The sequence below is a fragment of the Triturus cristatus genome, chromosome 8, assembly GCF_964204655.1.
Source record: "Triturus cristatus chromosome 8, aTriCri1.1, whole genome shotgun sequence".
Classification (NCBI taxonomy): Eukaryota; Metazoa; Chordata; class Amphibia; order Caudata; family Salamandridae; genus Triturus; species Triturus cristatus.
The window spans coordinates 1,666,560,088-1,666,573,135 of NC_140591.1; the positions used below are offsets into that span (position 1 = coordinate 1,666,560,088).

The window sequence follows — 13,048 nt, forward strand, 5'->3', positions numbered from 1 at the left end:
TGTTATGAGTGAACTATTCTAATCCTTCCAAGTGGAGTCTCAGAGTAAAACACCACAGATTAGCAGTGCTACCAGTTACCGGATGAATCAGCATTAACGGTGAACCTGCTAAGATGCCCTTTATCAAACATGCCAGCACTCCCACTTTTGATAATGGTCAGTAGTCTCTGTTATTCCATGCCATGAAAAAAACAGCGTTGAATATGTTGAAGATACCAACACCACCACTTACCCAAGTCTTTTTTTTATAGTGGCTGAAAATGTTTACATGTTTTTGTAATGTCACATTTGATGGTCATTATGATTGTCAATCATCCTGATTATTTATCAGGGTACCAGAAAATAAAACTCATCAACGGCCATTATCCTTCTTTGACTCTATTAACTACATGTTTTCCTACTAAGTAACTCCTGCAGTTACTTTCAGGCCTTACAAGAATGGTGTAACTCTTGGGAAAGAATATACAGCCAAGCAGTCCAGCGCTGGAGCACAGGATGGCAAACACCTCCACGGCCACCATGTACTTGCCCCGTGTGCTCAGGTACGCCGGGATGAAGGAGATCCACACACTGACAAACACCAGCATACTGAAGGTGATCAGCTTGGCCTCGTTGAAGCTTCCGGGGAGATTCCTTGAGAGGAAGGCCACTATAAAGCTGACCATGGCCAAGAGGCCCATGTATCCCAGCATGAGATAGAAGAAGATGGTGTCCCCTTCATTACACTCAAGGATTATTTTCTCTTTGTAAGACTTCATGTTCATTTCTAGGAATGGAGGAGACTTTGCTAGCCATAAAACACAGATTACAATTTGGAGCAATGAACAGAAAAAAACTATGCAAAATGGTGTTTTCGATCCTAGCCACTTCCTTGATGAGCTGCTGGGATTTGTGGCCTTAAAAGCAAGAACAACAAGAATTGTTTTTGCCAGAACAGAGGCCACACTGATGGAAAAAATTACCCCAAATATAGTCTGTCGCAGCATGCAGGTGAGCTTCGTAGGGCGGCCAATGAACATGAAGGAGCAAAGGAAGCAGAACGTGAGGGTGATGAGAAGCAGGTAACTGAGCTCTCGGTTGTTGGCTTTGACGATGGGAGTGTCTTTGTACTTGTTGAAGAGAAAAAGAAGAGAAGCAGTAATAAGGGCCATCGCTGATGCACATAAGGCCAGTGTGAGACCCATGGGTTCATACACTGTAAGAAATTCAACCTGCTTTTGAACGCATTGATCATGTCTCCTATTGGACCACTGGGTTTCAACACATTTAAGGCATTTCACTCTATCTGTAAAAGAAAAAAGATATTGGCATAAATTATTTTTTCATTTCTTATCACAAACACGTCTCTCTGCCTAAAATGTCCTTTTAGAGTTCAAAATAATAATTAAACATGCCTGTGAGTAGGTGAGACACTACAATAGAGTGGCCTATTTCAATCCACAACAACACGAGACTGAAGAGGACAACATGAACTTTCTTATGCCCTTAAATCTAGACAGCTGAGTTATTGTCAAGTTCCTAAAACACAAACAGCACATTCCTAATTCAATGAATGATTGTATTTTAGCACACCTCTTGTCACATATACCATAGAGTTTACACCAACGTCTTGTATAATCTTGGGTTCATTGCTTCCTTGCCAAGGTAATCTCATTAAAGCTTGGTGTCTGGCATGGATATCCTTTAGGTGTCGACAGGGGTTGCAGCTCACAGGTGGCAAAGTCTGTGCCATGATCACAGGGATAGTGCCATATTGCATTTTTCTGTTCATTTTTCAGATGCTAATAGTATACCATATTCTAGTATTCACTATTAGTGTAATAAAAATAGAGCGCACATTACTGGAAAGAGACCTTTTGTGGCAGCTTTGATAAGCAAAATAATTCTAAATGTATATTGTGTGGGTGGGTGTAAGTGAAAGTGTGTTATTTGATAGAGTGTGTGTCTGTGTGATGTGTGTCTACATGTATAAACAAGAGTGAAGTGAAAATGTGTGGGAGTGAGAGAGATTCAGTGACAGATAGGGAGTGGGATTGCAGCCCAGATTACTATTCTTTGACACAAGACAATGCTTCACCAACGTTACTGTGCTGCCTTATGTCCAATGGAGAGAGAAAAATGTGCCATATCTACTCAATTTCAATTCCAACTTTATTAGATCATTCTTAGGCATGATCATAAAAGTAAAGAAACAACAATACATTTAAAAGGTAAAACAACTTTCATAGATAAAATATGGTAACCATGTCATCAGGATTCTTGTAGGAAGAAGTTAAAAATCTTACAAAGATTCAGTTTCTAAGTACTTAAATCTGCCACATCAAATATAAGTTTAAATGCAAAATATAAATAGTTAAAGTAATTTACCTATAAAGTTTTATAATCCCAAGATCTTCCGCCTTTTCCTACAAGCCCATAAAAATGAGGCTAGGGAGAAGCACACTAGATGGTCTGGTAATGATTTTAAAAAGAATAGTGCAACCCTACATTGGACAAAATTATGGCTCTTTAAAATCGGTACAATGTACTTTTTCCTTTCTTTAAGATTGTGACCACAAAAAAACAGTATATGAAGATCTGTTTGGGCGAGGGACTTGTCACAAGGACAGTTGATTAGGTCCGAATGGTGATAAGTTTTTGATGGGAATCCTACCGTTCAAAGTTAAGCGAAATCGTAGTAATATAAATTTGTGGTGTGGTATTGTAACTTCCTCTAGGTAGGGGGATCCACCTGCCTAAGTAGATAATAAGGTTGATAAACCAGAATAGACTGCTTCCTGTCGTTGTTCTCCCTACAAATCTACTGGGCTTTCAGCATCAAAGTTTCGACCAGTCTTCGCTTGGATATTAACCTGCAAGAAAGCGGGTCTATAAACAATACTTTCATCCCCAACTTCGTCAATTCTCGCTCGACATAGTTAATCCATCTGATTCTCTTATAATTGTCGAGGCTCAGGCAATCTTTTATTATACTCTGGGTTAAAGGGAGAGTTTTCATTCACCAAATTGAAAACCACAGAAGCAAAGGAGCCAATCTAATTGAATCCGTAATATGGGGTAGGCTTAACTCAGTGCGGAGTATAAAATTAGAAGTTAAATGGGGAAGGGGGATCACTGACATAATATAGACTACAAAAATATAGACTTACAAAAATATCGATGCCAAAATATAGAATGCCAAAATATCGAAGTCCTATCTCCAAACAGGAAATTACAAAAATATTGAATCCAAAATATCGTTGTAAATAATATAGTTAGTCAAAATATCGAATATTTTAAATGTTTTAAAAGTAATGTTAAATAAATGAAATAATACATATAATTAACTGACACATACTTAAAAATACTTAAATAACAGTAAACTTAATGAATAATTAAAGTAAGTAAAAAAAAAATTAATACATATATCTTAACGTGATATTAATTAAAAATATTCAATATTTTCTGTGTAGGATAGCGGGCGCGTAAAATTTACTATTACCACTCCAGTAAGTGCAATAGTAGGGAAAGCGTTGGATAGCGGGAGGGTAAAAATTACTATTCCCACTCAAGAGAATGCAACAGTAGGGAAAGCGTTGGATAGCGGGAGGGTAAAAATGACTATTCCCACTCCAGAGAGTGCAATAATAGGGAAAACATTGGATAGCGTAGTGGTAAAAATTACTATTCCCACTCCAGAGAGTGCAACAGTAGGGAAAGCGTTGGATAGCGGGAGGGTAACATTTACTATTCCCACTCCAGTGAGTGCAACAGTAGGGAAAGCGTTGGATAGCGTAGGGGTAAAAATGACTATTCCCACTCCAGAGAGTGCAACAGTAGGGAAAGCATTGGATAGCGGGAGGGTAACATTTACTATTCCCACTCCAGTGAGTGCAACAGTAGGGAAAGCGTTGGATAGTGTAGGGGTAAAAATTACTATTCCCACTCCAGAGAGTGCAACAGTAGGGAAAGCGTTGGATAGCGGGAGGGTAACATTTACTATTCCCACTCCAGTGAGTGCAACAGTAGGGAAAGCGTTGGATAGCGTAGGGGTAAAAATGACTATTCCCACTCCAGAGAGTGCAACAGTAGGGAAAGCGTTGGATAGCGGGAGGGTAAAAATTACTATTCCCACTCCAGAGAGTGCAATAATAGGGAAAACATTGGATAGCGTAGGGGTAAAAATTACTATTCCCACTCCAGAGAGTGCAACAGTAGGGAAAGCGTTGGATAGCGGGAGGGTAACATTTACTATTCCCACTCCAGTGAGTGCAACAGTAGGGAAAGCGTTGGATAGCGTAGGGGTAAAAATTACTATTCACACTCCAGAGAGTGCAACAGTAGGGAAAACGTTGGATAGCGGGAGGGTAACATTTACTATTCCCACTCCAGTGAGTGCAACAGTAGGGAAAGCGTTGGATAGCGTAGGGGTAAAAATTACTATTCCCACTCCAGAGAGTGCAACAGTAGGGAAAGCGTTGGATAGCGGGAGGGTAAAAATTACTATTCCCACTCTAGTGAGTGCAACAGTAGGGAAAGCGTTGGATAGCGGGAGGGTAAAAATTACTATTCCCACTCCAGTGAGTGCAACAGTAGGGAAAGCGTTGGATAGCGGGAGGGTAAAAATTACTATTCACACTCCAGAGAGTGCAATAATAGGGAAAGCATTGGATAGCGTAGGGGTAAAAATTACTATTCCCACTCAAGTAAGTGCAATAGTAGAGAAAATATTAAATGTATTTTTATTTTTAAATTAATTAATTATTAATACAAAAACAAGTATTACCATTAATTACCAATCACACAATAATTGATCATTTTTAAATACCAATACATTTTTGTTTAATTAATTAACAATTAATAATTAATTAACAAACAATTGTTTTTCAATAACAAACATTAATAAATGCAAATAATACCAATTAATAATTAATTTATAATATATTAATTAAGGATATACACATATTATTTAAATAAATTTTTTTTTCCAATTATATTACTTCCCACCATATTCCTGTATAAACACAATACCCGCTACAAATATTAATTGAATACAATTAACTTAATTATCAATTTACCTATTAATACTAATTAATTACCAATTAATACTAATTATTTACAAATTAATAATTAATCAACAAACAATTAATTTGCAATACCAATTAATATTTAACTAATAACAATTAAATTACTTCCCACCCTATTCCCCTATAAAGCCACAACCCGCTACAGAAGTAAAATGCAAAATTAAATTAAAGATATATTAATTAACAATATACACAAATAAATTACATAATTATTTATTTACAATTATATTACTTGCCACCATATTCCCCTATAAACACACTGCCCGCTCCAAATATTAAATGAATACAATTAACATAATTATCAATTAAACAATTAATACAAATTAATTACCAATTAATACTAATTATTTACCAATTAATAATTAATCAACAACCAATTAATTTGCAATACCAATTAATAATTAACTAATAACAATTAAATTACTTCCCACCCTATTCCCCTATAAACCCACAACCCGTTACAGAAATAAAACGCAAAATTAAATTAAAAATAATTAATAATTCCTATAAATTATTATTTAATAATATATAATTAAATTACTTCCCACCCTATTCCCCTATAAACCCACAACCCGCTACAGAAGTAAAACGCAAAATTAAATAAAAAATAATTAATAATTCCTATAAATTATTATTTAATGTACTATAATTAAATTACTTCCCACCCTACTCCCCTATAAACCCACAACCCGCTACGGAATTAAATTACAAAAAAATAAAAAAACATAAAATTCAATAATTTAAAACATATTCTAACATACATTCCAATATTAATACATACTTTTAACACATATACTAACACTTAAAACACTATAAAAAAATCGATATTTTTAACAACTATATTATTGCAATCGATATTTCTTACCTGTTTTTCGATATTCTTCACCACTATATTTTTGCAAGTCGATATACTGTCCATTCGATATTAAAAACTCGATATTCTTGCTACTCGATATTTTTTTTTCGATATTATGTCTAGTTACCGGGGAAGGGAGACCAAGGATTTCAAAAACTTATCTTCAATGATTTGGAGTTGTTTGTGGTGTGCCAGACCCCAGACTCCCGCTCCATATGTGGCCGCTGATTTTGTTTTAGCTTGATGAATCTGCTTAACAGTGGCCAGAGGTTTCCTGCCCATTCAGGAGGTAAATGCTTTTAATTCTCCCAGACTCCTTTCCAGTCCCATGGCCCTTGCATCAATTAGTCTAGACCACGTTTGATTCTTATCAAAAACCACCCCAAGATAGGGGAAAGACTCCACCACCTCAATTTTCCCTGATTCTGTGTGGAGGTGTGATAGTTTTCCTCAAACACCCGCCCCAACAATAATTACAAATTATTTTAGCTGGTTAACCTTCATGTCAAGAAAATCCATCAAGGCAGCATAAGTGGTGATTAGGCAACGCAGCCCTATCCCTGTTCTGGAGATAAGGACTGCGTCATCTGCATACTCCAGAATTGGGAGCTGGATAGACTCAGACACGGGGAGATCAGGGGTTACACCCAGGAGGGCGATCCCCACGTCGTTCGTATTGATTGGAAAACAAGAATGGCCCTATCTTACACCCCTTAGGATCTTAAAAGGACGGGTACATTCCCCGTTTTTCCCGTATCTAACCGATGCTGATGGCTTCGAGTACAATTGCTGGATAAAGTCAGTTATTGGAGGGTTGATCCCCATCTCTTCCATGATATACCAGAGCTTTGGGTGAGAAACGCAGTCAAATGCTGCTGAAAGGTCCATAAAGGCAAGAGAGATTTTCCCACCCTTAGCCCTTGTATTTTTATCAATGAAAGATTGAGGCACTGATCTACACTTCCCCTATCCTGTTGAAACCCATACTGGACTTGCATTAATATATACTTATCAACTGCCCAAGCTCTAATCTTGCTAAAATCAGACGGCCCATGAGTTTCGCAGTAGTGTCTAAAAGGGAAATAGGCCTGTAGTTTTTAGAGCTACTCTTGTCCCCCTTTTTGTAGATAGGAACAATTATACTTGTCTTCCATGAAGGGGGGGGACCTACTATTGCTATGTTGTTAAAAACATTGGTCAATAAAGGAACCCAAAGGTCATAGTTGCCCTGGAAGAGGTCTATTGGGACCCCATCCGGACCTGGGGCTCTTCCTATACTGCATGAAGATAGGGCCCTCTTAACCTCAATAAGCGAGAATGACAAGAATACCTTCCTTTTATTCAGAGGGACAGATGGGCAAAGGGGAGAACGGCAGCGGGCGAGAAGATATTAGTAAAGTGTTCTATCCACTCCTCCTCTCCAACATGTGTGTCCAACGAAGAGTCTCTATGAGTCTTAAAATACAGTGAGTTGATTATGGCCCAAAACTCCCTACTATCTCCTGCAATAATGGCCTGAGTAAGCCTTTCCCAAGTTTCCTCCCTTAGTATGCTCTCCCTTTTTCTTCTAGCCAATTTAAATTGGGTACGCAGTAGAGCGATCTGGGTTTGATCGCGTGGCGAGTTTTAAGAGCATTAGTAAGTTACCCTGGGCGTAGTTTGCGTAGTAGATCTTCGCGTACCTACACGAAGTGCACTTCGCACTACGTGAGCTACGCGAACTGCTCAGTTCACTGTGCAAAATGCTGTTTGCACTGATTGCACAGTGCCAGATGCATGTCCGCACTGTGCAATCATTGGAAACCGCACCTTGCACAGTGCAAGCGGTCCTTTTCTGCCCCTCGAGTAGATTTGTCCATGAGCGGCAGCTTTCTCAACGCGGACCGGTCGCGAGCATACGTTACTACTCGCAATGAGAAACCTGACCTCCCCACATTGAAAATCTCACCGGGAGGTTTATTTTCCACGCTCGCGATCGGCAACATGATGTTGCTGATCGTGAACGAGGAAAAAGTCTCGCCGGGATGTTATTTTGGTCGCCCACGGTCGCCAACTTGACGTTGAGGACCGCGATCAAGCAAAAAATGGCTGCTACGTGTTTTTGCACTGCGCTACGTGCAATTTGCGTAGCGCGTAGTTGCGCAAACTATGCAAACTACGCGAGAGTAGCGTAGTCCTACGCCCAGGGTTAAGGATGATATATGTTCCTATCTTATTGGAATTTAACACATTCATATGCCGTGCAAGCCCCAATGTGGTTTGTGTAGTACAAAACTTTAACTCTTTAATTTGGAAGATTCTTAATATTGGCCAAGAGGCCAAAGCACATATACTGCTTCTATCTCAGTAGACTGAATGGCTTTAGCAGTGTGACTTTAGCATCCCCGCTAAAGAGTTTTACAATCAAATTTTGAGTTATTCTGTACCAGAGACTGTACATTTATGGTACATCCCTCCTCCTAGTCCTATCTTAAATGTACCAGTAGGTGTGATGCCCCAATTGAGGGCAAATGATGCTTGGCCCTTTATATTCTGAGATGACCATATCAGACAGCTGTAAACTCAACATCTTGGATCAACTTAATTAGCATCTGTGTTAAGGATGAGAAAGCAAAAGACACACAAATTATGGAGGAATGCAGAACATATCAAACATTCACCCCTAGTCAAGTGGCTGGGTCTAAATTTGAATGGCGAGGCATGCAAAAAAATGATGGATGTAATCCAGATCTGTGCCTGGGAGTGAATGTTTGAATTATTCAGCAATCAATCAGTCATCTGTTCTTTTTGCATTTGTTGCCCTAAGAGGAAAGGGCATGCCCATATGCGGGCCCCGTGCTTGCCACACCACGAGATTCAAGCTTGCCTGGTTGATCAGGGGTGATACCCTGAAACTGGTCCCAAGATGCTTCTTTCTGGTCCACCTAGGACAGTTCAGGGTGGGCTGTTCCCATTGAGAACTTGCTCAAGACTAACTGGCCGGGTGTAAACTGCAATGGCATGACGTGCAAAAAAAATCGATGAATTTAACCCAGATCTGTGGCTGGGGGGTGAATATTTAATTTGCTCAGCATTCCATTCATCATCTATTCATTTTGCATGTGTTAAGGATGAAACAGCATGGTGCCCCTGGTGCCTGAATGAAATGTTCCTCTGATTGTAAGTGATATACAGGTAAGGATTTGATTTTCTCTGCATGGTTTAAATATGGAAATAATGGAGACTGTCTCTGTCACACAACCCACACTCTTCTGGGCGGTCTTCACACTCACCCACCAGGACTTCAATTTTGGGAGAACCCCTCTCCCTGCACCTCTCAGCTAGAGTCAGTAGAGTGCCCCTCCCACTACTAGGACCATGAACCCCTGCGCCAGTTACCCTATTCCCTTCAGGGATACTGCGCACTACTGGAGCTACCTCATGCCCTTGAACCTCCTGGTGTATGTTAACCCCCTCCTTCAAGTCAGGCGCCATATCTCTGGGTGTGCGTACTACTCTCTCAGCACTAGAAAATTCGATATTGCTGCCACCCTCTGAGCTGGATTCCTCCTCCCACTCAGCAAAGCTCAATCTCTGAGCTACACATATTTCTTGTTGCTGGGTTGAGACACTCCTGGCCTCAAGCCTCTCGAGCTCCATATCAAATTTCCTCATTATGAAGTCATGCTCCATCTGAATCTTTCTTTCTTCAAGAGCTATTCTCTTTCTTCCAGAGCCAGCTTCTTGCTTTCTTGCTTTCTAGCTCCAATTGGCTTTTAAATTCCAGCTTTGCCAATATTATCTCATGATTCCTGGTGTCCTGTCTGTCTGCCAACTCCTCTGGAGATATACTTCTCCTAGAAACACTGCTACCAGCAGCTTCTGAGCCCACGGGCCCAACCAGTTGTTCATCTGCATTCTCATCCTCAGTGGCTTTCCTTGCTTCTACCCAGGCCACAGCGCCTTGTAGAGCTGTGCCTTGTGTTTACATCCTGTTGTAGACACATAAAACTTTTTGCAAAAGAACTTTAGCTGCTTGGCAGTGTAATTATCCATTTCCTCTTCTTCCCTTTCGAGTTCGGTATCAACAGAGACTATGGATGCTGCTTTTTCCACCATGGTAAAGCTTGGCAGTGCTCAAAAATAGACAGTCCCAAAAGAAATCTACCAACAAGTATTGGTTGCGTTTAAGATCTGCACTCACTAAGTAGTGTTCACCAATTACTGTACATGAGTCACAAATGCAAGTCCAGAATCCTCACTGCTGACCACCAATGTTAGAATCCGGGTTCTCTGGTTGGCACAGGTAAGTACTTGTGACAAGCAGGGAACCGTTCCTCTAGGCAGGATGAGGTGTTACACTACTAAAACAACCCCTTGCTCACCCTCTAGGTAGCTTGGCGCGAGCAGACAAGGCTTATCTCAGAGCGTTATCAGTTAAGCATTTGTGAACACATACAGTAACCAAGTGACAACACCACAAATGGACACCACACAGGAAGTTATAGTAAAAATAAGAAATCTTTATATAGGTTTTTCCAAAGACCATTAAACGTTTAAAAATACACAATACGGTTGCTTAGTTGGTAGAAGATGGCTTAGTTTCTCTTAAGTTCTCAAATGCGACACTTTAAGTCAATGTACCTTAGATGCGACACGCAGGGCAACGAAAGTGTTGCAGCGATGCAGATGCGTTGAAGTTCTTGGTGCAAAAGAAATAAAGACGGGATCTTCCAGATGTCTCCGATGTTGCGAGAAGTCTCGACTCGATGCGTCAGCTACAGCGGCGTCACCTTTGGCAAGATGCGACGGCATCGGCCTTGGCAGCGGCACTCTTCTCCGACGTTGCGAGACGCTTCCGCTCGATGCGATGCTACAGTGGTGACACCCCTTCTGCGAGATGCGACGGCAGCGGCTCCCATGGCGGCACGCTTCTCCGTGGATGCGAGGCACTTTTCTGGATGCGGTGGAATGCGACAACTACGATGGCTGCGATGGCGACACGCTTCCTCCTCGATGCGAGACTCTCCTCTCGATGCGGTGCAATGCGACAGCTGTGATGGCGACATGCTTCTTCGGCGTTGCGAGACACTTCCTGAATGTTGCGAGACGCTTCCGCTCGATGCGATGCTGCAGCCGCGACACTCTCTGCGAGATGCGACGGCAACAGCTCCGACGGCGGCACGCTTCTCTCCCTTGCATCGCGCTTCCAGCTCCTTGCGACACGCAGTCCCTCAGAAGGCCCAACAACAGCAGCAGGCACTTCCAAAAGACTTTGGGGAGCTGGGGATGAAGTCCACTGGTCCTGGGACTTCGTTCAGGGGGCAAGCTCAGTTCAAGTCCTTGGAGATTTTTAAGCACAAGTTGAAATAAAAGTCTTTGTAGTCTTTTCTCCTCTCCTTCAGCAGCAAGGCAACCACTGCAGGCCAATCCCCCAGGTCAGGGACAATTACTCCTCCTACAGCTTTCCCAGTTCCTTGTCTTCTGGCAGAGGTTCTTCTTGTTTCAGCAGGATCTGATCTAATTTCTTGGGAGCAGGGCTCCTTCTTTTATACAGCAATTCTTTTGTTCTTTGTCGCCAGGGGGCCTGTGCCTGGCTCAGTCCGGTTTTGGAGCACTTTGTTGTGGTGACTCTTTCCTTTCAGCAGGCAGGGCAGAGACATCAGCCGCTCCACAGGGGGCGGAGCCGGCATTGTGGTGGCAGAGCACAGGTCTATTCAGAGTCAAGGTGTACTCCTCCCACCCATCCTGGTGTAATGTCTCTACCCACCACCTGGCAGCCAGCCTGTCTCCTGGAATTCCCCAGCCCTTCTCCCCACTGAAACTAGGCAGCACACACATACACAGCAGAGGCGGACTGAAATGGCCAGGTCAGTAAATACGAACTTTCTAAAAGTAGTATTTACAAACACAGGATATTAAAATAAACTTTACTAAAAGAAGTATTTTATTATTCTGAGTTCAGGCATACTAAACCTGACTTTCTACCATGCTCTATGAGTCCACTGGGATTACAGCGTATAGTAATTCCAGCAGCCCATTCTGGCCTATGGAGAGCAGGTAGCCTTCAATATTGAAAAACGAAAATGGCTGTAATTAACTATTAAGACATGCCACACACATCAGGGCATGTCCTACCTTATGCCTACAATGCACCCTGCCCTTGGGCCTACCAGAGGGGTGACTAATATGTAGTTTAGGGAAGGTTTAGGGACTGGCAAGTAGGTGTACTTGCGCAATCGGCGTGACAGTACCAGACTGCACGCAGGTTCTGCAGTGGCAGACCTTAGACACATTTTACTAGGCCGCTTCTGTGGGTGGCACAACCAGTGCTGCAAGCCCACCAGCAGCATTTGTATTTACAAGCCCTGGCACTCCTGGTGCACTTTTCTAGGGGCTGATAGTAAACCAAATAAGCCAATCATGGCAACCAATCAATGTATACATTTTACCATAGGGAGAGCATATGCACTTTAGCACTGATCAGCAGTGGTAAGGTGCCCAGAGTCATAAAACAGCCAACAACAGGTCAGAGAAAATACAGGAGGAAGGCAAAAAGTTTAGGGATGACCCTGCAAAAAGGGCCAAGTCCAACAATACCTATAAGCAGGAATGTAAAAACATCCTGCCTGAGAACTGCAGCCAGCAGGCTAAATGCGAATGCTGCCAAAATAATCACATAAGAAGTTGGATGAGAAATTCCTAACAAATAAAAATGCCAAGCGCACAAGGTGTGAGCAAGCCTGCTTACCTAAACCTCAAAGCGGAAAGGATAACAGTAATCCTCGTAGATCTTGCATCACCTTTGAGTCCTATTTCTATGCACACTGTTCCGGTCGCTGCGCTACGTGTATTTCTCTGGCGCGCATTGGCGTCTATGTGCACTTGCATCCTGCATTGTTGGAAGAGGGTTATTCTGAAATACTCTTTTTCTTTTTTCCATTGCTTCTTTGTTTTCTTGACACACTTTTACCATAGCTTCATAGCGGTTTTTTCCACTTCCAGGTGTTTCACGAATACGTATTTACTTGAAGGAGATTACTGTTTTTACATTCCTTCTTATAGGTATGTGTGGTTTATTGAGCATCTTTAGTCTTTAACAGCACTGGGTTATCTCTTGTCGAGTTTTGAGTTTGGCGTTTTGGCA

The 13,048-nt window shown here is 41.6% G+C and overlaps 1 protein-coding gene across 1 annotated transcript in view; it reads right to left on the reverse strand.

The window, feature by feature from the left end:
• Nucleotides 1–362: 362 nt before the first annotated feature.
• LOC146808529 (vomeronasal type-2 receptor 26-like) overlaps nucleotides 363–13,048 on the reverse strand; it is a 47,536-nt gene continuing 34,850 nt past the window's right edge. The window contains exon 4 of the mRNA XM_085623980.1: nucleotides 363–1,285. Within this exon, the coding sequence (XP_085480106.1) occupies nucleotides 363–1,285 (923 nt within the window). The remainder of the gene's footprint in view (nucleotides 1,286–13,048) is intronic.